Below are 26,264 nucleotides of genomic sequence, written 5' to 3' on the forward strand. Positions count from 1 at the left end.
ATTCATTGTACTGACCCATCACAGTGATTATAATCACTCCTGGAGATTCCATAGGCCCTTGGCACAGCTCTTGAATCTCACATTACAACAGCAGCTCTTCTAGGTACCTCAGCAGTCTCATCTTACACTTAAAACTGGCCCATAAATGTGGAGGGAGGCTGTGAATTATCCCAAAGAGTTAACATGTTACAGGGTCCACAATGGAACATCTGCTCCCACTTCAGATCATCACACCAGGCTGGGATCACAAATGTTTAAGAGACCTAAAGAGATTTACCACATGTACTCAATCCTACCTAAGTAACTGTTAGCTGGAACAGGAACTAGATTCTTATCCTGGCGGCTCTCATCACCAACTTCGTAAGGCCCATCATCAAAGATACCCAGATCATAAAATGTCTGATTCTTTTGCTCTGCACGAACCACCCCTGAAAAAATGAAATGATAAAATAAAAGCAAACAAATGATAAGTGAGAAAAATAACAAATAAATGTTCCCAACTTATAGTAATTATGATGAATGACACAGTGACTGCTGTTAAAATGGGACAAACACAGAACAGTGCACTGGGTTAGTGTTTTGTCTCTGTGTGCCAGAAGCTCACGCTGCTCTACAAAGAAGTCATACAACGATCTGGAAAATATGGGATACTAAGGAAATTCTCAAAAAAAAAAAAACCTATTGAACCTGTTTGGTCATAAACCACCAGTATTTCTTAGCATTATAAAGCTTCTCTTAAAAAGGAGGTAATTACGCAGGAGTTTTTAAAAAATTACATTTCATTATGACAAACACCAGCATTATTCTTAGAAACAGTATTTATGAAGAAAAAAGCTATTGTTCAGTAAAAAGTGTGCTTCCCTTTTATCAATTGGCATAATTAAGGTTTTGGCAAGCACAAACATGTTTTTCCATTACACAGAAGAGTACTCTTAGGACTCTACTAGCACTTCTCTGCAATTAAAGTAAAAGGGTGTCTGCACTCGGTATGCTGTTTCAGGTCAGGCAGATTTTGTTGACAGATACATGGAAGATTAAGTTTTCACTACAGTACACCTTGTGCCAGAGCTTAACACACTGATTTTGCACGGTTCATACACCAGGCACAGGTGTACGAGGTGGGAAAATGCAGTGCTTGGAGGATCAGATGTTCTCAAGAGGAAAGTATTTACAGCTGTTGGTGTAATGAAGTGTGATGGGAAAAATCACTTCTAGAGACTGAACTGGGCATTTAGATGCTTCTGAACATAAACTAACAAAGAATATCCAGGGTTTTTTCCCCTTATGTTTTGGAGAATCTCCTAGATGACACAGAGTACTTGGCTCTTAGATTATCCATGAAATTTTACATGGATATGCATGGATTTAGATATGAATATATGTAGTATTGCTGTTACCTTCCTGCAACCCTTCAATATTTATTTTGGAATGTACTGGTTTCCACAAACTTCACAAAGAATAAAGGAGAGAATATTGCAGAATAAACAGAGTTCAGCAGCTATCTAACATTTGCTCAAATGCAGAAAAAGAGCTGGTCAAGTAACTCATAAAAATTTAGTAGTTTGTTTCTGTATGTAAGTGTCCAAGTAAACCCTCAATCCCACCGTAAGATTAAGACTAATATGGGGAAAATCTTCTATACATATGTGCAAAGTTCCATTATTCATAAATACACACAAAGATATTTAAAGAAACTTCAGTAAGTGTCGATATTTGGATACTTAGAAGCATAGCATTTTGTAAAAACAGAGGAAAATCATTACATCCCTATTATCTCTTCTCCCCTTAAAAAAACAATTAAAACTCTGGATTCAACCTTTGAGAGCAGTCTCAGAGGAAATGGGAAGGGTAGGGAGGAAGGAGGCCAAGTCATACCTTTCCAGTTGTAAGTGCCTGGGGCACCAAACACAATATAATGATAGTCTCTAGTAAAAGTAGCAGCAACACCTTGCTGACAGGAACCAAACTTCTCATGGCCTCTTAAACGACCATCACAAAAACTCCACACTCCATTATCCATATCATCCTTAATAGTGAGGTCCTGGCTGAGCACATAGCACCTTCCAATGATATCCCGGGTTTCCTGCACTGTGTTTACATACTGCCTTTTCTCATAGCGATGTGCGCACGTCTGCAAGACAGAAGAAACAAGGTGTGATGTGTCTGTGTCGTGCACGGCTCAGCACAGACGGCAGCGCTCATGGAGCAGCGCAGCCCCTCCTGCTACCAAGGCACCCTGCAGACACACCCAGTGCAGAATGCAATGCTTCCTGCAGGCAACACGTGGGAAAGGTTGGGCACCTACAGGTACAGGGCAAAGCAGTCTGCTTCATGGTGAAGGACGGCCACAGGGTTAAATCCCTAAAGCCCTTCCTGACACTAAATCCCTCTCTTTCAAGAAGAAAGGAGAAAACCACCCTCTCTCAAAGAAAGAAGTGGCTGTTTCCCAACAGCTCTCAAAGGACTGACACACCCGTGCAGGACACAAGAAGCTGGTTCAACTACCATCTACCCAAGACTATTCAGAACCTGCCCCTTACAGAAAAGCGCCACTAAGCAGAGGCTGAAAGCTTCTCCAGTGGAGGGGAGGGAAGTTGCTCCTACTTCCCCTGTTGGATGTTCCATTTACAGGGCAAATGTCACTGGGGCAGAGCTGAAGCACTAAACACATCCTGTTCCTCATTCTTTCAGACTATCCCCTGAGAAAAGAATTTTCATCAAATATTTAACACAAAGGATGAACAGCCATTGGCTAAGCAGTGTAAACACCAAACCATTGTAAAAAAATGTGAACAATCAAATGCCTTTGCCAGCAGTGTTTTTGGAAGACTCAGATGTAGCAGGTTGTATGAAGAGCACAAGGAAAGTTTGTCTCAGCTGACAAACCTGTTCTATGGTTCCTATCAAGGCCTGCATGTCATGCAAACACCCAGCTGCTCCACATCAGAGCACTGCACTACTGTCCTGCTGCAGTGACCGCCAGGCTGCTCACACCTCATCTGAGAAGTGCATTCCCCACTCACCACAAAAAGACAACATAGCATTGGTTGATGACTGATTATTCAATGAACAGGACTGTTTCTATGTGTTCCTTCCCACTCTGGGTTCTGAGGCAGACCAAAGCCAGTTATTACTGCCTCTAAATGCTTAAATAACCAGACTCACTTCCTGAAGTCACCTGCCCCCAGGTTTGGAAGCAGTGACTTTAACCTCCAATTAGATGAGGAAGCTTCACTGCACACATGTTTTATGATATATGTTTTATCCTGCAGCACCACTAGTGGTTTTTATTTAACTGAGAATGTTACTTTTTAAACTCTGTCTCTCATAACTCCCAAAAACCTTTTCTGTTTAATATAAAATCAAAAAAGTATCAAAATCAGAAAGTATCAATGTATTGTATAAAATAAAGAACAGCATGTAGTCTTACTGCAGTGCAATGACCACATTAATTCACAGGAGCTACTCAGTAGAAGTCCCTGATAAAAGCTAAAGTGAGGCTCATCATCTTGGAAAACAGGCTGGTGATAACCTGCTACTTTTACAGCCTTATACACTAGTCTTCCCTATTTCTGCAGCTACTAGTAGTTAAAAGAAAAAAAATGTGTATATGACTAAAATAAATAGTGTATCCCTTGAAAATAAACTGTCCATCCTAGATTGTTTAAAAGGTTATAAAGAGTGGCTAACTCATAGAAAAATAATTTAAAGCTCTCACAATCTCAAATGCCTTATTTTGCTAAGGAGACATTTAAGTCCTTGCCTACAAGAAATCAAAGGAGTAAACTCAGGCAAGTTCCCTTTCAGCAAGCTGCACAGAAACACGGACCATTCAGAACACGTACTGGAGACCCCAGACGTTTTTGCAAGTCGCTCCTTTAGCACTTACCACCACATTTCCTCCTGGCCCCTGACTCTGGACAGTTACACCCATCCATTGGTCTTCTTTACTCTCCGTCCTTGGGTCAGCTGCAAAGTATCATAAAACAGCTTGAAATACTAACAGTTCACTACATTTTCTTTTTTCTGGTTTTTTTTGTTTGTTTTGGTTTTTTTGTTTGTTTGTTTTTCCTTGAAGCCCATGTCAGGGGAGACTCTTCATACAGAACTTCATACAGACAGTCTGCAGGTGGCAGTGTCCGTACATGTTATCACTAACAGCTTCCATTTTATTAAACTTCTAGCCTACTACTTCGTGTCACACCAATTTACAAAACAGTAAGAATCTACCAAGATTTAAGCATCTCACAGGAACTCAGCAATTAAGCTACAATTTACTGTGATGCAAAAAGTAGTTATGTAAAAATCTCTAGAAGAAATTGTCTGATACACTGCCACAGGAAAGGACATCAAACAAGAACAATCAGTCAACTGTTTCAATTCAAAACAAAAGCACTGAAAAACTTACTCTCCTCATCAAATTTGACACGCAGGCAATTTGTATTTGGAGATGCAATGTCACAGCTGTACAGCCCTCCTGTTCTGTTGGCTTGTTGGGCTGGAAAGGCCTTTTCCCGAGGAGCTCCAACCAGCAATCTGCAGGGAAAACAAAGTAATTTAAAGGAATAGGTAGAAGGAATATTAGAAAAGAGAAAGGCAACAGAATCGGGAGGTGTTTTCACCATGTTGCTAGAGGTTTGACATGTCCACATTTGAAGGTGGATGAAAAACTACACCACAGCACTGCTCTTTTAAAAAGAGGAAAAGTGAGGGAGGGGGAGGAGAGAAGCTGTATAGCAGTAATGCAGATTACAGTTTTTAGACCTGCAAGCCAGTACCTGTATTGTTATTCCTGTTATTGTTGTTGCAATATTCTCTGAGAGTGGTTGATAAAAAGTAGGTGTCTGGCAGTTCTGGCAAAATCATCTTTTTATCAGGGCATCAAGTGGTACATTTTACTAGAAAAATGTACCATTTAAAAGGTACATTTGAAAAATCAAAATTCTATTATAAAAGCCAGATTACTTAATTTAAAAATAAAAAGTGTGCACAGAACTCCAGGAGTATGACATGAACCACGCATCAGTGTGAATTTCAGCCTGACTGCAGTAATACAAATGAATCAGCTCATATGCTGAGCTGTGCTACGTGCTCAGCAGAGTCCTTCCAGATAGAGGACACATTCCAGTCATTACTCTGTGGCTACTTACTCTGCTGTGATTTAATAAAAGAATTTTAATCAAGTTTGAGCTCATTATGCCAAAACCAGGTTAGCTTTTTCTGCAGCTATGCATGTTCCATTTTAGCTTTCTCACTGGCAAGCAAAACCTCTTTCTGCAGATCAGAGGTAGGGGTAGAGTGAGGAGATGCTCTTCCAGCTATCACCATCTCCTTATAGTGGCAGATGAAACACAGACACTTAAAACCTAGGAACTTTTCCTCTGCAAATGAAGAGTGACAAAAACAAATTCTTAATTTCTCTTCACCCATGCTCACGGTATGATTCATTTTATTTACTGGGACTTCTCCCTGAAAGTCTGTGGACATTGTCTACTGTAACTACTTTCATTTAGGTTTGAATGTCCAAAATCATGTTCCAGAATGCATATTCAGATAACAAAATAATGCCCCAATGTCAAGAATGCAGTGGGAGATGAAAACCCAAGATACTCCAACACACAGACAATTTTACTGATTTTTCTATCCCCATGGTAGGTTTGCCTTGTTACTCTACAGAAAACAGAAGCTCAGCCATACAATATACTGGATATAAACATCTCTGAGCATCAGTTCCTGTCATAGACTTAGCTTTTTGCTGAATTATGATGACTTAATATCTAATGTTTACCATGAGTCCAACGTCAGAGAAAAGCAGACAATTGCTATTCCTCATGTAAATTACAGAAACAGATAATTCTGACTGTTAACTTGAATCCTGATTTTCCGCACACATCTTGTTCAATACTTACTATAACCTAACTGGGTTTTTCCTGGGCCAATCAGACTGCACAGGTGTTAATCCACAGAAATGTAACATAATAAACCATTAATATAATTTAATTTAAAATAAGCATCTATCAAGTGACAGTGTTGGGGGGAAAAATCTGAATTCTCTCAAACCCTGGCATGAAACGACAATGTTTTTAGCTCTAGTTATAATTAAAGCATGTGTTTTCCAATTAAACTGAAATTCTGATTTTTAACCAAATGCATCAGTCCAGTTGCTCTATTGATTAGAATTATTTTAATAATTGATTTCTCTTAATTACTTCTTGAAGATATGTGATAATAACTGAAGTCCCACTGCCAATTATGAGCATCAGCTGACTTAGAGGAACAGATTTACTCCCTTACAGTCCCAGATTCATGGCCAAATGTAAGACAATCCCCCAAGATGAGAGCTCCAGGACTGGTGATGATGTTGTAACCAAGTGCCCTTACTGAGAGGCAGGCTCAGGGGGTGCTGCCTGCCCTGCAGCTGTACCTGTGTGTGCGAGAGCAGCTGTAACACAGCAGGGAGAGCCGGCCCCTGCTCTCCACACAGGGAGCAGCAGATCCCTCCATGGAACCCCAGGGCACAGCTACACCCACCCTACCTCACTGTGCCGTTACATCACACCCCAACACAACAGCCGAGGCAAGAAAAGCTCCATTTCACCACTTATGCCAAGTACTACTCAAGTCTCAGAAAAGGCATCAAGACGTCTTACTGACTTCATCTGCATCTGGAGCAGACCTTTAGATAAGTGTGTGTACAAAACATGCTTCATAAGCCCACATATCTCCAAGAAGCAGAAGAAGGTGAGAACTCACTGCCCACACTCAGGTAGGCCCCATGTAACTACAGGTCCAACTCCAGACACACAAACAGTCTATGAACTGTAGGTCTGGCTGCATTTAGAAGAACCAGTCAGATTCTGGAACAGCATGATTTATTGAATGCAACATACCACGTTTCTCTGGACTGAGGGTGAGAGTGCATTAACTGCAGAGGAGCTACATCCAGCACTAAAAGGGCCATTGCAATCACAAGTTTAATACCTCAGGTCAGCACTCAGCACAGCTGAGGACACAAGGCTTACCAAACAGTGTCCCTACTGAGGGGGGCAAGGAGGACAAACCTGTCTATCTGTCCCTGCAATTTCGCTCACATTCTCCTGCCCCACTGAATGCAGAAGCGGGGCATTTTTATATCTTGTTCACTGTTACCGTGCCAAGTGCTGTGGGTGGGACTGCAGCCAAATCTTCTGTTCTTTGTGGGCCTATTTGCAGAATATGTCTTGGTAGGAAGTGTACTTGGTTAGCACAAAACATTTCTGGGTATCAGGCAGAAGAAGGAGACCACGTGGCCTGTGCCTCACCAGACACTGCCACCCCCAGTGCCACAGCAACACAAACCACAAACCCTCCAGCTGATTTCGACACCTGCACCTAGAGGCTCCATGGCGTACTGAGCTTTGCGCTTTCTTCACTACTTAATGCTTTTAACAACCAGCATTCAGCAAGAACAGTTGGGTGAACACTGAGAAGAAAGGGTGTAACTTTATTTAATCAGATATGGCCCAAAAGAGTCATTAAAGTCCAAAGTAAAATACACGAGCTTTCCATTTCAACACATACTACAGAATATTAAGCAGTAGGGTGCAGATTTTAAAACCCTCCCTGCTTTAATTGGTAATACTTGAAATGTTTAGTAGGTAGCTGTGGCTCCTCCTCAGCTAATGAAAACAACAGTAAGAACTAGGAGTGGTTTCTGCTCACAGCTATTTGAACTCCCTCCAATACTGCTCATGAAACTATCTTGGTTGCTTCCAAAAGGAAAGTCAAAGTTAAAATGCGAAAACCATCTCAAAAGAAATCCAGAAATCATCCAACCTCCTGGAAGTATTCCCTCACTCCACAGTGAAATTCTTTTCTTCACTTACAGCCTGGAACAGTCCAAGGGTAACATATGATTTTCGCAACATACTTCAGAGAAGAAAAATTATTACCAATTCATTACAGTTCTATTTTGGAAAAAACTCTCAAAAGAAATCAAGTTAAAGGAGGGTGAAGATCTTCAATGTTTTTTAGAGTAAATATCCTGTTCATCAAAGTAAGAGGCTCCCACTGAGTAAATTATATTTTGATTTAAACAAATACAAAAAATACCACAGTCTGCACCAAACTCAGATACTCTGCTATCTCCCAAAGTTTTCTTCATTCCTTAAATTCTTTCCTTTTCCATGGTGTCCTTCTACCCAAACAAGGCGCCACATCTTTGCCAGCCTTTCTTTAAAAGTAAAAGCAAACACACCCATAGTGCCTGCTCTGAGCCTTAACAGACTGGAGTAGAAATCATGAAAGTGTTTTCTGGGTAAGAAACCATTAACCACTTCCACATATAAGTGAAATAAAGTAGTCACTGGTCTAAGTAATTTCCAATTTTGCAGGCTCCACAGAGCACAAGTTTCAAATGGAATATTGCTGTTCTCAGGCAACAATGACTTTGCACTTCATTTTGTTTTCAGAAAGACTCCACAAGGGGGGCAAATTTGGAATCTGACAAAGCTAAATGCCATTAAATGGCTCACCCTTGACTGGACAGTTAAACTCCTACATCCTTTCTCTCTCCCACTTCCAGGCAGAGACCCCTGATCACAATGTGGGCATCTACGGCTCTCGACCCGAGCTGTATTTTCACTCCTCTGCAATGATGTGGTCTCACCTGTTCTTAAAATTAACAAACACAGAAGATGGATGCATTTAACCACCACAATATTTCAACATAACTGAAGTTTGTCAGTGGGACAGCCACTGTGAATATTGGTGGCCCCACCCCTGCTTCCTGCTTGGATTTGCCATTCCACAAAAGAACCAAGTTACAGGACAAGAGCACCACAGACTATTTAGCAGGGAGAGACTGTCCCTTCACACACTGGGCTGCTAATGGGAACTGGAGCTAAACCAAAAAAAAAATCCTCCCCTGCAAAATACAACCAGTAACTGTGTCAGCAGGGAGCTTACCTGTGATGCTTTTCACAGAGACACCCATCATGGTCAGTATGCTATTAACAGCTATTTTAAGTGACTGAATATTCTCCTTCTCTGCTACTCCACAGCTAAACTTTGGAACTAACAGAGCAAAGCTGTGGCCAAGTACATCATTAATGTACTCTGTTGCCTGGAGGCTTGGCACTTGTAGGACTGCAATTTTCATTTTATTTCTTCAGCCTTTTTTAGGAAACAGATTATGACAGAAGCTAGAAAAAGAAGCCAAAAGCTGCACAAGGACTAGGGCAAGCTAATACAAAGCAAAACTGGAACTACAAAGATACCTGTTGTTCTGGAAAGGCCACTTATTATTGACTTTCTGAAAGTCACATGGAAAAATAAACACTTTTCCATCACAGTCCAGAGCCCAGCCTGTCTGGATTCGAAACAGGTTTTGCAGATCTCATTTCCATTGGTACAAAGCGTTTTTCTTAGAAGAAATGGTACAGTCTGCCCCAAGTTTGTGTTTCAAAATCCAGTTTTCCATTTCAGACACCACTCTCTGGCTTTAATCAACAGATACCTCATAGATTTCATCCTGTCAAATAACAAGTGCAACCTGTATACTACCTACAGGTTTAATTTCTTCTTTACAATCTATACATTTTTCAGATTTAAAAGGAAGAGCACCTGTGCCAGGAACAGACCTGACTACAAACTGGTACGGTAAAATATGTATCAGACATAGTTTTATAATTAATTTATGATAAACCTACACGAGAAATAATGTTAAAGGGATTTTCACTCAGGTTTTCTAACATGGCAGTGCCTGGTACTGCATGAAATCTTCTTAAAACAACATGTGGTTTAACTCGAAAGTGACAAGCGCACCATTTCAAGAAACTACCTTGGGAGCCAAAATCGTGGCACGCCTAGCTCAGCCCCCGCCCAGAGTCACCTTGTCTGCATGGAAGGGCTGAACTACGGCAGTCCCACCCCTGCCAGCTGGGCACAACCCAGCCGCTCTCCTCTGCAGGCGCACCAAGCTGCAGCTCCCAACAGCAGCAGGCCAGGCACGCAGGAACAGCTGCAGCAAAGCAGCCGGGGTGAGCCAGCAGCCGCCAGGCACCCACAAGCACAGAGAGAGTCGTGTCCGTCCCGCTGTCCCACATGGGCAGCCCTGCTCGGCTGCCAAGAGCCCCCAGCAGCGCAGGGCCCTCCCCGGCCATGGCCTCGCCCAGCGCCGCCCCCGCCCCGCGCACCACGGGCCCTGCAGAGGAGCCGCTGTGCCGAGGCTGGGCTGCCATCAGCGTCCTGTGAACATGCAGGCCTCACAGAAATTAGGAATTACTGTCCCCTGCACTTGGGCTGCTGCCCATTCATGCCATAGAAAACCCCAGAATTCATTTAAACTTCTTCACATTTGCAGGACTTGTCTTTGTATCCCCATGAAACGGCGTCCATATAAAAAGTTCATGAAAAATTAAAGAAGTATCGCATCATATATTAGGTACATGTTTTAGAAAATAAACAAGAAAGAAATAAAAATACGGAAACAGTTGCTCACTTTTTTTTCTTTTTTTTGGGGGGGGGGGGGGGGGAACCTGAAAGCAGTGCACCCAGTCAGTATTTGAAGGCACTACTTGTTTGAGAACTAACAACCTTAACAGGCATATTCAATGTACCAAAAGCCATTTTAAAAAAAATTATAGTAGTTCTAATTCAGCACAAAACAAATATTTGGGTTGAAATGTCATTCCTCTATTTCCTTCACAGAATGAAGTACATCAGTTTTATTTATCACCATAATTAAACTATTAAAAGGCATGAAAGAAGTACAGCGAGAGGGATGGACATTTTACTGTAGAATCAATGGGCAATATGAGACACTTCTGCAACTAATACAGCCCTGCAGAACTGAAAGAGCAACTGCTCCTCATGCTAACCCAAGCCATATTTCCTTCTCTCATACATCTATTTATGAGGTTCCCCCCTTCTCCTCCTTTTCCAAACTTACCACCATCTCCCTCTGAATTCTGAATTGTAGGGAGAATACCAAGACAGGTAGAAACCTCCTACACTGGATACACAACCACAAAAATTCTGCCTGATTCAAGGTCTGAAGAGAAGTTTATCAGATTTAGTTACAACACACCAAGCAGCACCCCGGGGCGAAGGAAGCTCACCCACACCAGACCAACACTGGCACCCCTGAGCTGAGCTGTGCCCTGCCCAGCTGCCAACCTCAGTCTGTGGGCTACAGAGCAGTGCCCTGTGGAAGGGGGCTAAGGAACTCTCCATGTGCAGGAAATGCGTGGACCTTCCTGACAGGTAATCCCTAATAAGAGCTTCAGACAATGAGTACATGAACAGCCATCACACACACACTTCAACAGCCCGAAGGCACTTGCATGCTAGAGCACAGTTCTAAGTATTCCTTCAGTCTTCAAGCCACCATAGCCCTGGGCTAAATGCCTATAATGGGATCCACAGTTTGAGTAACACTTTTCTTCAAGCCATGAGCTTAATGACAAAGGCAGATGTGTCACTGGGTACATGACGCATTATGCCCCCACGCCTTCAAATTAACCGAAAACACAGGCACTCAAGTCGCTTTAAAGAACATCACTCCAATAAGGTATTTCCCTAGGAGAAACAGGTCATAGCCTGTGCAGCTGGGATGCTCAAAGAGCCCTTTTTTTATATTTCATGCAGATACTCAACCACTGATCAAACAGATCAACAGAACTAAATGATACATTCACAAGAAATTGCTCTTTATACACATCTGTGGAAGAAGAAACCATTATTTTTATTATGAATAGGAATGTTCAAATTGAGAATTTCAACCAGCTTTAAAAACTTAAGAAAAAGATTTTTTGCAAAAAAACTTACATTTGTGACTGTGCCAAGAAACCCACTGCAATCTCTTACTCTGTATATTGCTACTCCTCCACATGCACACATACCCAATTTTTACACACATCCCCTCATACATGCCTTTTTTTCTTTTTTTGCCACTCCCTACATTCTCACTTGAGCAGAATTTAGAATTAGGTTTTTTTCAGGTATTTTTAACACCCTATGTTCCTGTAAGCTGCAAGTTGTACAAATACTATTGCAGCTATTTCTAGGACTACATCTGATCTGACAACAGAAGTTTTCTTCTGCTATATGCAGGAACACATCTTGGCTGGGAAGAGACACTTGCATCTTCAGCAATATTCACGGATCACACCACATAATTATCAAACATTTCTCTAGCAGAAAAATAAATTGAGTGGATAAAAAGATTACAGGGACTTGCAAAATTACACCATATTTGTAAGTAGCAGCTACAGGAATTGGCTGTATAAGAAAAAAATATACCAAATTTATTTTAGCATTTTTGGCCAAGACAAGATGGTTTTCACATTACACAAACATGGATAATTAAAATGGCTTTTCACACACTCTGCTAGACATCACTAACATCTAAGAGCCAGCAGACTAAACCATTATGCAGCTTCAGCTGCACTGATGACAAAGTGTAAGGCTAACAAATCTTTGTAATTCCCTTAGCAGAGTATTGTGAAAGGAGCAGTAAGTAAAGGACACGAAAAATTCAACCTCCCATGATGATGGTGTCCTTGCTATCTGCAACAGCTGCTTGCCACTTTTGACCACTTCAGGATAAACATGCATTTCCTTCAGACCTTTGACCCACGCATGTGCTGCTGAACAAACAACCCCAGGCAATACAGGAGTGAGCTGTCTTCAGCATATTTGCAATCTTTGTTTTTTTAAGATTTATTTTATAGATCTACTTTTGAGGAAGGTGACAATGACAGATGAATCATGCAGAGACTAAGCATATACAGCTCCATTTCCAAAAAAATGTCATCTTCACTAAAAAGGAAGTAACATTCAGCCTGAGACAATTCTGCCATTCCCATGGACACTAGCTATCAGCAAACTCAACAATGCTGATCATTCCTGTCTGCTGCTCTCTATTTCTTAGATGACCTCCAAACACCTTGAAAATAGAAAACAAATGCAAGGAATACAGTTTAAAAGTAGCCTAGAAACTCGCTAGCTGGCAGTGGAATCCAGTGCAGGATCTCTCCATGTTATCCTGGAGGGACTGGAGTACATTTTTATGCTGTAGATGGCATCTTGACAGGGCCCATCCCATAAAGCCCTCCTTCTTTCCTCCTTGATTCAGCAGATCTTCTCCCTTCCTAACACAGTCTAATCATCCTCACACACATTAGCTCAACTCCTTGAAGGACATTACATATTTTAGATGCAGTTCTGTAGGAGGAAACAAGAAAAACAGCCACTCCAGCAAAAGCAATCAGTGCATACTAGTAAATACTCCAAATATCACAATGCAAGAAGCAGTACCTTTTGCGTTTCACTGTTATTTTGGTACAAAAATCTGGCTCAGGTACTTCACCGCAGAATACACACAGCCTGTTGTTTAAGCTAAGCCAACAGAACTGCACTTTTCCAAAGTAACTGCTATGGGATTCTCAAAATAATCTCAGAAAATGTGATACAATACATTAAACCCAAGAGAAGGGCATTTTAACAAGAATACAATACCTTAGATGCAGGAGCTGCAAAAGGAGCCTTAGTAACCTATGGTATAGTTAATTTATTTTTAACATTCAGAATTATTCCCTTAAATATGAACATGAAAAAAATGTTTTGCTTCCATTTTTGTTTTCTAAGCCACATTCTTCTCCCATTACTTTCAAAGCAGTAACTTGGTTGTGTATATTGCAATCAAAAATATTTAGTGCTAATAAAGGGATTATTCAATGTTCTCAAGACTATTCTGCATAGTTCTTTCATCAAATATTCGTGTGCTGTTACCTACCCTTGCTAAATACAATGATAAGGTGCTCATTTTCCAGCTAATGTTTCACAGTACAGACCACCATCTGCTCATTCAATATTATGGATTTTTACTTACTTGCTCTTAAACTGACATTTGCCCAATAGCCTTATCTCAGTCTTGTCCTTTCCACAGAATATGCCCTCAAAATGCAGCATTTTTACAGTTATGGCCAGAATGACTCATCTAGACCCAGGCTGGTTCTGAAATATTTAAACAATTATTTTAAATGCAGCTCTTTCAAAATGAACGTGCTATCTCCAATGAGAATTTACCAGAATGCATTCCTTACAAAACTTACAGTTGCTCTGGCACATGCAGGTGGAATTTAACAGAGGAAAAAGGAACAGCCCATGCTGACAGATGAACAGCTTACTGCTGTAACATGCCAGGCAACCCAATATGCTAATTTCATTTATTTGGTGGAGAAATCATACAGCAACAAATTAGATCAGTAATCATTCTTCTGTGCTTGTTGGGCCTTATGAAAAAAACATTTATGAGAAGCCAACGTACCTGTCTGGCTTCTGCCACCGATAACCAAGAACATAAAACAAAATCAGTACTGGGAAAAAAAGCCAGCCTTCTGCAGTTTGCTCCTCCTGTAACAACTACACCCCCCTTATGCAACATAAATTTGTCTTGCCTCTTTCACCCATGATATTAGCACAATGGATCTTTCTTGAAAATCTGTCTTTTACCACAACAAGTAAACTCTTCAGCTACTCCTCCTTCCCAACCTCATTTGATCCTGACCTTTGCCACAGGACATCTATCTTGAACACAAACTCCTCTACTATCACTAAGAAAGCAAATAAGCATACTAAGCAGGTTATCCAATAATAGTTTGCATAGACAAAATTAGAGAGACACTCAAGAGAAGAAAATACAAGGTGCAGTGACACAGTAAAATCACAGCCTAAGAAAAAAAGGAAATTTATTGCAAATCCTTTCTTTTTTAATTGACAGAAGCACTAACCAAGGACCATCACTATTACAGCTTTTAAACCTAAAGGTATAAACGTGCATTGTTTTTAATTCAGTTCACCCAAAGTCTGAATTACACAACACCACCTCTGCATGCAGAAATTGTCATTTTTCACTGCAGACCAGCATCATCCAGCTCTTTGTTGCTGGAGCAAAGTGTCTCTGAGCCCAAGCCCCAGAGAACACAAAAGTACTGGCTAAATGCCACGGAGGATGCACTGCAGCAGCACAGCAATGCCAGCAGACCTGCTGACCTAAGGCAACTCTGTTATGTATTGATATAAAAGCTCACAGTAGAGACGTGCAGTGTCAGCAAAACCTGTGACAAGTAAAATTTTCAGTAAGACACTGCAATTTTTAGGATTTTATGGCCAGTAATGGTCAGTGCAGTCTTGACATAAAGTGCCTATCCACAGCTTTCAATACAGCTTTTCAGCTGATGGGAGAATCCTGAATGTTAGTAACTAGTCTCATCCCTTCTAGCCTTACACAATAACAAGAAGCCTACCTGAATTCAGCTCCATACTCGCACTGAAAATATTATCAGAATTACTTCCAAGTAGGTCTTTGTGGGTCCCTTGCAAGGCAGGATAATTTGTGATTCTATTATTCTAAACCACAAATAAAAACTGGCTAATGGGTGTTAGGTTCACACTTGGACTGACCTTAAGGGTCTTTTCCAACCCAAGTAATGAGTCTATGATTCTATGAAATATACAAATTTAGGTATTCATGATGTTTGTGTTCTAATTCAAGATGCCTAAGTCATTGTGAATTACAACCAAACTGGAATGGATTTGCTGGACACTTTACATGGAGTATGCATACATACAGACTGTATCTCTATATATCCTACAAAATTACATATATGTGACTACATGCACTACATATATAGTGAGTAGCTAGTAATTACATTTTTATTCTAATAGTAATATATAACATATAGTAGCTAATAAATCCATCATCAGTGTAGTCCCCATCTGGAGATGCTGGATACACTCACATTTTCATCACAGGACCACTTACATTTTAACCGTGTTTCTCCTATAGCTATGCCCCAGTCTCAGACTCCTCTAAGTTACAAAATTCCTTTCAGTCTGCAGATGAAATGTGCTGCTGTTGTGGCACCACTCCCCTGCAGAACCAGAACTCCCTTTCACCATATTGATAGATTAAAAACAGAACAAACTTACACAGGGCAATAAGCCCAGCTCCTTTAGAGCTCCATCAGCCTTTTCTGCTGCCTGATTCACTATGCTTGACCATGAACCAGAACCAAACACAAAAATCCAGGGAGACTGCCTTGCTACCTCCAACAATAATGTTCCTCAATTCACATAAAGTTTGTATTCAGCTGTCTTTCACACCCACACACCATTAGCAGTCCACTTTCAGTCACCATAAACTAAAGCTTTTCTCCCCTCTAACAAACATTCCAACTCTTCTAACCTGAAGATACTCAAAACCATAATCTTGTTACTACTCCATAGCTATATACTCAGTATTATTTACAACTTAAGTCAAAGCAATTGAACAGTCATCTGTTCATAATGCTGAAAGTTAAGTAATTCATTAGCAAACATGGCATTTGTAGCTAACACTAATAAATTAATTTGTCATTCAAAGCTAATATGAAATCCACAGTATTCTGTGACTAAGAAAAAAAGATGGTCAAAAGCAAATACCATGTTTAATCAAAGGCTATTTCAGCTGTACCTTTATTTGTCACACTTCCTAGACATTCTCCACCCTCGTCTTTACAGAGGATTATTGTAATGATTAACACTGAACAATCCTGTGTGAGAAAGAGGGAACCATTTCACTTAACAAATGCTTAAATGAGGTAAGAGAAAAATTTATATGTAATTTCATTTGTTTTACCAAGCCTTGTTCCAAGCCATTAGCCCTTGAATACACTCCATGTATTTTACCTTTTACCTCTCATTTTCTTGTTTTTCCAAAGATGGACTCATCTTGTACATGTCTGTGACAACCTGTTTCTAATTTTGTAAAACTGGAGGGGTAGAAAGGCACTCAAGCTGACAGGTTTCTTTGAAATAAGGGTCCCTGCCAGAAGGGATTCCAAGTATCACTTTTAATTACACTTCAAAATGAATCGGGAGTTTTTGTATTTTTGGCAACTGCTTAACAGTGTTCACACTCTAAATGTAACTGAGTTATGAAATTAGCATCCATTCAAGAAGAACGGGTAAAATAAATACTTCTACCTGACTAAGAGAGAGCTGTACATAAATGCAGTTTTGCAGCAGAGGTAAGACAGACCAAAATGCACCTGGGAATGCAGAGTTACTGCACCCAAGTCCTGCTGTTACAGGCAGCAGGCAGCATGAAGGCATCAGACATAATTGTTTCTCAGCAGAAGACTTCAGTATGACCTCTGCTCCCAGAACTTTCCACCTTCCCCAAATATCCGGACAGCAGATACGATTTGTTGCATCTATGAAGAATCAATCCATTTAGAAATTGCATGGAGTTTCCATGGAAAAGACCACACAAATCCTCTGGTATCAGCTCAACCTAGCTCATTTTTAAATGATATAAAAATGCAGCCTAACATGGAACGCTTCTCTTCAAGACTCCCCAACAAACCTCCTGCTTCAGAAGACAGAGCTCACACAAAATGAGTTAAACACAACTTGGCCCCTAAGAGTTCAGCGTATTTAATGTCTTGTTCTCTTAAAGCCACACACTACTACTCTTACAGACACAAAAATGATGTTCAAAGTGACTACAACATGCCCATTTGTCATAAAAGGTTTCATTCCAAGCATACTACCCAGCAGCTACCCAGGGTAGCATTCCAATTCCTTATGCTAAAACTCGTGGAGTTGAAAAATGGCCAAGATACCTCATACTCAGAAGCGCATGTCACCATAAAACGCAGTTTGTCTAGTCTGGTTTTGTCTCTAATAGAGACCCTTGCTTCTCATGAAAGCCTGGATTCAGAAAGCCATGTCAAGGCAGATAGCATCTGGCTCTGCTCTTTCCCCACACTGGACTGCCTGAGGAAGCACTTACTAGACATACAATACAGAACTTTCATGCCAATAATCTCTGAGGCATTTCAGCCAAACAGTACATACCAGCTTGAATACTGTGACTGTCCTTGTGTTTCTGCTGTTTCTTTCTTCTCAGTAATTGGCTGTCTGCATATTCCTCCACACTCATTCTGCCAGGACTGACAATACAACCGGAGACTAACAAGCTCCAGGCACTGCTTTCTTGGTAATACTAAAATGAGACCTGTGCAAGCATAATCCTGTCAAGAATTAAGACAGAGGCCTCTGGAAAGGAGCTCACAGATTTGCATTTCATTCCTCAGGACGCTATGGGTCATTTTATCTGCTAGATGGAAGATGAAACATGGGTGTATGTGATTTATACTCCTCCACACACTGTAATTTTCATGAAATCACACAAGAATGCAAGTGTGAGCAAAATGAGCCTACAGGATTTTTCAATTTACCACCTAACTTTACAAAGAATATTATTTATTTCTAGCTTCCTTCTCCCACTAACTCTATATGGATAATAAGCACATCTTGCCTTGAATTAAAACTAAATATTTGAGGAGGGTGCATTTATTTAACAACAATACTTTATGCTCACACTCCATCCAGCACTACTGGATAGGGTGGGGTCCAGCACTGCTCCGCTTTGGACACAAAGCAGCAAGGATGCTGAAGATGTACACAGGAGCCTTATTTTGTCTCCATAATTTCCCAAAAGAAGTTTCATGCATATACCACCAGCCCTGACTTATTTTTCTTAACTTCTTAGTATCACCTCTCATCTGCACTCCCGGGCAGGGTTCTGTCTTGAACAGCAGACCCTGAGTTACCGATGCCGGTATGCCCAGGGAGCCCAAACCCGAGATGCTGGGCAGGCTCCGGCGGCGCAGATCCCCGCCGCCCCGGGCTGCAGCCTGCCGGCGCAGGACAGCGCTGCGGCGGGAAGGACTCCCAGCGGCGGCTGTCGCTCGCTTCTCCTTTCCAGCTCCGGCTGCCCGCAGGTCCCCGGGCCGCGGGGGCGGCCCCTCGCTCGGCGCTGCCCCGGCTCCGCAGCGCCCCGCGGCAGGTGCTGCCCCATCCCTCCGAGGGCCCCCGGCGGCCCGGCCCCGCTCCCGCCGCCGGCCGGGAGGGCTGCCGACCCCGGCCCGCCGCCAGGAGAAGTTTCCCGGCGGTGGAAGGTAGGAGGGTCCCGGCGGGCGGCCCGGGACGGGGCTGGGCGGGGCGCGGTGCACTTACAGCCGTTTCTCCTGCGGCTGCAGCTGCCGGTGCATGGCCAGGGAGAAGCCGAAGAGGCTGCCCGTCTCCCCGCTCCAGCTGATCACGTTGTCCGTGTCCAGGTTGAAGGCGCCGGCCAGCCCCGGCAGGAGGGGCAGGTAGAGGACGAGCAGGGCCGCCATCCGCTCTCGCCCGGCACGGGAACCTGCTGCCAGCGCCATCGCCGCTCCCCGCGCTGAGCGCGCCCGTCGTGCCCCGCCGGCTCCGCGCCGGGCCCGCCCCGCCCCGCCCTCCGTGGGTGCCCGGCCCCCGGCACAGCACAAAATGTCTCCGGGCTGGGCCCCTTCCCCTGGGAGGGGCAGCCCAGGGCGTCGCCCCGCCCGTGAGTCGCCCATCACCTCCCGGGGCCCCCAGGGGGCTCCCCGCCTGCCGCGCCCCCGCTCTCGGATGTCTTTGCCCTTCGCGGCACAAAGTGAAGCCGTAGTGAGGGCGGGTCACGGCCGCAGGTGAGGAGCGGCCGTTGGGGAAAAGGGCAGAGAGCTCCCATGGCGGGGGCGGGATGTGTTTGAGACAGCAAAACGTGTCTCCTGCGGGGCTCATACCGGTCTGGCTGCTGCTCAGCGGCATCAGGTCGGTGCGGGTACCGACCACGGGCGTAACACACTGCCCAAGTGTGCTAAGGTTGATACAGAACTGTGGCCATCATGACCCCGGTATTGAGTCTGTATTCCCAAAAAAACATATGCAAGAGAAGAAGAAAAAAAGGAGGGAAGAAAAAAAGTATCTCTCTTTTCTAGACTATTCACAGACCACATGAGAACAGAAACTGAAGACTACCTGAATCTCCTCCTCCAGCATTTCTTATCTCTGAACATATCTGAAACTTTCTTACTCCTACCTTTTAATGGTTCAAAAGCAGTATGTGGGTTTGGATCCCAGGTCATTTTCTCTTATGCTTTCACCCATAAATCCAAAAGGTTATTTGCCAGCATACCTTATCAACTTAACCCACTCCGGAGAAAGAGATTTTGGTCTTTTAGCAGAATCTTGGTTTAGTGCTCTGGATTAGGGAAGCAGATGCAAATTTTTAAAACCTCACAAATTCCAAGCAGCATAACCATACTCAGTTGTTCTTTTCTACTTGTATCCAGGGTACAAAGAGAGAAGCTAAGATTCCAGAGAAACTGAGAAAAGACCAATTGAGACAGAGCACTCAAATATGTTGATACTCCAAATAACTCCTTCTGAAACAATACTCTGCTCCCGTGGAATTAATCCAAGCTACTTTTTCCAGAGTAATTATTCTAGGATAGCTCCCTGTATAGACACGTCTTTGGCTCAAGTCCAAAACACCCTTGATCAAAAAAGGGGAAGAAAATGCACCAGAAATGGGTTTTATAATGTGGAAACAAAACATTTTGTTAAATTAGGCTCCCAGATATTTATTGCTAATAGAGTCCTCCCCTGCTTGCTCTACCATGCCCAACTCCTTCAAAGTCTTAATCCAGTGTTCAGTCACTGCCACAGCAGAAAACTATACTGGCATAAATACTGCCCTAGTTTCCCTAAAGGACCTGTCAGAGGGAAGGGTCCCAGACTAATTAAAAGCTATTTTACTACAATCCACGGATTTCACAGTAATTAGAAAAGATTTGAAAACAAGTTCTTTAAAACATTAACATCTGTACCAAAGTCTTAGCAATCTGCCTTTTGGGACAATCAAAACTTGCGTGCTTCTAATACTCTTACAGTAACTATAGTTACTTTTGAAGTAATGCCTGTATTCAACAACTTGCAAGAAGTCACAGAAGTACTTTCATCCAGAGCTTCCTGAATGATACTGGCACATTAGGTTTATCTGACTGCTCCCCCTCCCTCTAACCAGCGCTGCCTGAGCATGTTGTACCTGCTTGTTCATATCCGCAGAGATTGCTGAGGGGAGACAGAATTGTCTCATCTCCAGATGCAGTAACAAGCATTCCAAGACACAGCAATATTAATAATTGTCTCAAGGGACCACAGCAAGAACAACAAAAATAGAGTGTGTACAGGGTGGAGCAAAACTGCACACAAACAGCCTAGAATTACCTTGGATGGTCTCTCATCATTTGGTACTATTTTCATTTGCTCTAGATGAGGAGAGAGGAAAAAAAAAGGTTTTATAAATATGTCAGTTTCCTTCCTTTGCTCTTCCTCCAAAACAAACATGCTGTGAGTTATCTGTAGCTAACACATACTTCAGGAATTCCTCTTTTGTACAATTCTGGTATAAAGGGGGACCATATGAAGATTAGGTATGATGGCCGGTTAAACATGAGCAGTCTGTTATGCATAATAACAGCAGTTCTAAGAAATGCAATGGCCAGATCAAAGCAGTTTCTCCTTTTTGTAACAAATGCTCTGCTCTTGCTGAGTTTTCAAGCTGTCTGCTTATTAATGGTGTGTTGATACTCAGCTGAAGGGCTACAAGATGTCTGCATGTTGTGTCTACACAATGAGCAAGCCTCAATGTGCAGACACACTTATTATTACCAGCAATACTTTCCTCCTCTATACAATCGTGTAGCTAATTACAAAGTTAAAAAAATTCATTTCTGGAAAACAAAAGAGGTGGAATGCAGAAGCTACAGCTTGGCAAGACATTTTAAGGGTTTCCCTAGAAGAAAGGCAAGGCACAATGTTTTCCATTTCTGAAATTCTATCCTTTGTACCAACAATATCTACAAAGAAATACACAATTTGTGGATGTTCAGCTGTGCAGCTTTAATGCAGCACATCAAATGGTCCCAAAAAGACAAAATATGTAAACATCCCCATCTCGCTTCCTTTTAAAAAATTGCTTGATTTCATAATTTCTTATTTCATGTAATTCCAGATGAAAAAAATGATACCACCAAAAAGGTTTGGTTTGGTTCACTATACAAGTTCCAAAGATACAGCATTGTTTCAATTCAGTAATAGAAACTAGATTTAAATGTTAGTAGCCTGAATGGTTGGATGGTTTCTCCTGAACACAACATGCATACCATTTCTAGAACTGCATGTTCTAGAAAAATTATTTACATTTATTGAACAGATGCATCCTAACAGCTACAAGAAACACCTGCATTTTTATGCAGCCGAGTTATCAGACTATCTTTGCCAGTATGTCCTCATAACTGTTCTTGGTTCCCTAACAATCATTAGAAATAGCAAACAGCAGCAAAGGAGATAAAGGGGCTTAGAATGGTAAGTGAAATAAACTTCTCAACACTATGTAAGCAAAATGTTTTGCTTTAAACAATCTAAATCCAGAGCATTAAAATAGTTATATTTACACACTTGGAATTCTGACTTACACAAATGTAACACTGATTGTATTTATGTCATTTATAACTGGATGAGGAATGTCTCAGTCTCTTTACTGTCTTTTCAGAAAGGTTACTAAAATGCAGCTTTTTTACTAGTTGCTCTATTTAAACTACAGTTCCAAATGAAGATGTTACTATGTTCCTATGATAGCTAAAACAACAAGATGACATTCTGACATCCTTTACTTGCTTCTAACGTCAAAATATTTTACCTTGGTAGACATAGTATTACACAAATAAAAATATGAGCCAAAGAAAATATTTCAATCCAGACCTGGAATTTTGGTGAATACTGAGACCAGTGTATACAGCAGTTCTTTCAGTCTTTTACATCTAGAGAATGTTTTTCCACCCAAGTTGTCAGGTACATTCCTTAAGTAGTTTTAGAATGACGAGAACTGTTTGGAGAGTAAACATCTATGTAAACATACACAGGGGCACTTTATGAGTGTAGCTGGGCAGAGATCAGAGAAGCACTGGTGCAAATGGGAATCAAGCAGCCATAGTTTGGATTTCTATGGAAGGAATTAAAGATACACTTTCCAAACTACTTATAACCAAGGGATAAAATTGCAATGACTTTGAATGTATGCCTGTGTTTTAATTCACTGGTAACATATACCACTATGTAAAATTTGCACCACCATAAGGTAAGATGAAGCTGAACCATCATTATAGATACCACAAGCACCTGTGCAGCCCCATTCTGTGGTTCTCTCTGAAAGACATTGATATCCCCAAAGCTCTTACATTACCCCAGCTGAAACTTGTATCCCTGACTGCATCCCAGACCCATCTATACCATTCATGCTTTTCTTGATCTGCCACATGTCCTGCACCTGAAACCTTACCTCTCTTGGAGAACTTTTCACCAGTGTAGAGAGACATAACCTGATATCAGATGCAAACTTTTGTGTAGTTCTGATATCATCTGATATCAGATGCAAACAATGTGCATCTTCCAACTAATTTGCACCAAAGCAGCCAACAATGGCTTATAAGGAAGCAGAGATCTAAAAGATAAAGGTATTTCTTGGGTAGGTGTTGGCAGAGAGGGAAGAGAGAAGGCTTACAAGAAAGTTATTCACAGGATCTCCCTGGAGATTTTTCCCAGGAATTTTGAAAGCAAGACAAACCTTCACAGGACATATTTTAACCCCATCAAGAGCCAGAAAGGATTATTGTTCAGGACTCTTTCACTCTGCTAGCTCACAGAGACCTGACTAAAGAGTCTTTGGCCATCACCCAGAACATAATTCCACACAACCTTGATAGCGCTTACCACCAAGAGCTGCACTGGGTGCTGGTGCTGGACAGGACCTGGCCCTGGGACAGAACCTGCAAGGCACAATATCAGGAACTCTAGTCAAGGCCTCTGGTGTCTAGGTCACAATCTGGCTTATTGTAACAGCACAGCTGAGACCCCGAGCGCCTCTGGCAGCAAACTCGTGGAAACAGCTGCTTGGTCATTTGCACACTTGTTACACCTGTTCTCCCATCAGGTCCTGGATCACACCCAGCCGTGAGGCCAGCCAGCTGGCTCTTTGGTTTCCATGGGAGAGGTAAAGCTCCCTCAGATTGCACAGAGGCTTCCAGTGATTCACAAGAACCATGCAAAGAAATCCAACTTCTTTTTTTTTTCTAATAGATTTAATTTTTTCCTATAGCCACTCTCTTTAAAAATTCTACCGTTTTGGTACTACAGCCAGCTCATTTGCATGTGCCAACCAAACTGTGTCTGCCACTGATTCAACAGGACCTGTGGTCAAGACATGTTTAAACGTGGTTTCAGACAGCTGCAGACAAAGCCAGCAAGGGCTGCTGGTCTAAAGCTAGCAGTCTCAGAAAGATACTTCCTCTACTTCCTTTACTTTTTCTTTGCTAATAGAAAACATGTCTTCCTTTTTTCTCTTTTTTTCCTTTTTTCCTTTTTCTTTTTTTCTACAAAAATAAATTTAACAAAATTATTCACTTTTCTCTTAGTGAATAGTTAATTCACTAATAGTGAATCAGATTAACATCCTGATTTCTGAAAAACTAATTGGCAAGACAGACTAGAGCACCACAGGAATCTTTTTCTAGTTCTTTTGAATCACCACCAGTTAAAACTATTTCTTTTCTGGAGAATTTATTGTTTTAATTAATCATAGTCTTTTAAATCAATCCATAATGAGTAAATTCAATCTTTTGTTATATTAAGTCTCACTTGCTAACATACTAACAATGATGAAAATGTTAATTATACAAAGGCTGTTAAAAAAAATTTGTAAATGAAGCCTTTAAAGGCCCAGTCTACTCAGGATCTGAGCTACTGACTGAAGGAAAAGCAGGTTGTTCTCTCTCTCTGCTTTGCCTGTATATGAACAGCAGTCATGTGGCGGCTGATACTGCAGTTCTCATAAGCTCCCTGCTGAGCAATGCAACCTTTAATTTCTGGAGTTTCATAAGTTTTCTATAGAAACAAAAGATTCTTCTACCCTCATGCCCATCTACCTGTACCATTTTATATGAAAAAACTATCAGATACTTTAACTTTCTCATTTAGTCAAACAAATTAAGAAATTAAAATCAACAAAATAAGACAATCTGTTATCCAAGGAAGAATTTTTTAAAATATTCCCTTTTTATCCAATCTTGAACCATTTATAGCTATCAAAGGAAAAAAGACTGAGGATTGGCTGCATATGCAGTATTTTCCAATTACCTGCTTCTGTTTAATTATTAAACAACTACATTAGGCTCAACAGGAAGAATTTTTTTCAGAATAAGACTGCTCACACATGAGTTAGTCAGAAACAATTTCATGTTTAAGCAAGCACTACAGAAGTATTCACACCAAAAACAATTTAGTTCCTCTGCAATTCCAGTTTTATTCAATGAAAATATTCATTGCATGATGCTACCATGACCAGGCAGGCTTAGGGAGTGAACTGCAAATCTAATCAGTTTGGAAAGGGTTTTATGGAAGCTGCTGTGCTGGCTTCACTGACCTTAAGTGGTTTTTTTTTCCTTTGTTCATTTGTTGCAAACAACTAAAAATCTAGGTCAAGGAAGGAAAGGTCATTCATTAATTATGAAAGTGCAAATTTTTATACAGTATTGGAAAGGTTTCAGAAGCAGTTTTGAATTCTGTATTCATTGTGTATTCTCGCTATTTTTCCCATCTTTCTATATATCTAAATTTTGAGCACCTTCATATGAAAAGGTAAAAAAATTGTGCCTTGTAGGCAATCAAAACTTAATGCATTGAGTTTTAAACAATTATTTTGGTAACATTCTAAATTGGTAAAATATTTATGGCACAAACACATTTCCACATTTCTGTACACTGTAACTGCTATAGTGTTTATTTTCAGACCATCACTTCATTGGTCATACTCTCTAACTTAATTCTGTCAGGGGTAATTTTTTTTCTGGGAGTTCTAAAAGGTTTTGAACTTTCATATAGTAATCACATTTAAATAAGCCCAGTCTTATTTTATGTGATAAGAGGAATTATTCTAAAATATGCATTATAACAACTATATCTATATTTTTTTCAACTGCAATCATCAGTCCCTGTGTGGGTGTGCTGGGAGTGCTGTGCCTTGTTTGTTTACATGTCTTTCACACCAGAAATCTCAAAGACAACACCCCAAACCTATCCAAGCTCATTCCACACATCTGGGAACACAAACAAGTGAGGAAGGTAAAATGATACAGTCCAGGAGAGATGCTCTCAGTTTTCACTAGGGCTGTACCTTTCCTGTCATTCCTGCATGACACATATGTATTGCTTTCTTTGCTTGTGGGTGTGTATTTTTAGGACACACCAGATAAATACTATGTTTTCTAGCATACAAGCAATGTGAAGTTCTGACTACACAGAGTGAAGTACGTGCATCA

The 26,264-nt window shown here is 41.3% G+C and overlaps 1 protein-coding gene and 1 long non-coding RNA gene across 6 annotated transcripts in view; one reads left to right on the forward strand and one right to left on the reverse strand.

The window, feature by feature from the left end:
- LOC102068977 (uncharacterized) overlaps positions 1-10,481 on the forward strand; it is a 28,956-nt gene extending 18,475 nt beyond the window's left edge. The window contains exon 5 of the long non-coding RNA XR_003379609.2: positions 8,564-10,481. This is a non-coding gene — a long non-coding RNA (uncharacterized LOC102068977). The remainder of the gene's footprint in view (positions 1-8,563) is intronic.
- ITGA6 (integrin subunit alpha 6) overlaps positions 1-19,333 on the reverse strand; it is a 37,409-nt gene extending 18,076 nt beyond the window's left edge. For 2 of the 5 annotated variants that reach the window (XM_074548484.1, XM_074548485.1), the window contains exons 1-5: positions 19,051-19,333; positions 4,409-4,536; positions 3,890-3,969; positions 1,876-2,131; positions 297-428 (exon numbers count right to left, since the gene is read on the reverse strand). In XM_074548484.1, coding sequence (XP_074404585.1) covers positions 297-428; positions 1,876-2,131; positions 3,890-3,969; positions 4,409-4,536; positions 19,051-19,250 — 796 coding nt within the window. In that variant the 5' untranslated portion in view covers positions 19,251-19,333. The remainder of the gene's footprint in view (positions 1-296; positions 429-1,875; positions 2,132-3,889; positions 3,970-4,408; positions 4,537-19,050) is intronic. The other 3 variants (XM_074548486.1, XM_074548487.1, XM_074548488.1) reach the window with 2 other exon arrangements.
- Positions 19,334-26,264: the final 6,931 nt, after the last annotated feature.

This window comes from Zonotrichia albicollis, chromosome 10, assembly GCF_047830755.1.
Source record: "Zonotrichia albicollis isolate bZonAlb1 chromosome 10, bZonAlb1.hap1, whole genome shotgun sequence".
Classification (NCBI taxonomy): Eukaryota; Metazoa; Chordata; class Aves; order Passeriformes; family Passerellidae; genus Zonotrichia; species Zonotrichia albicollis.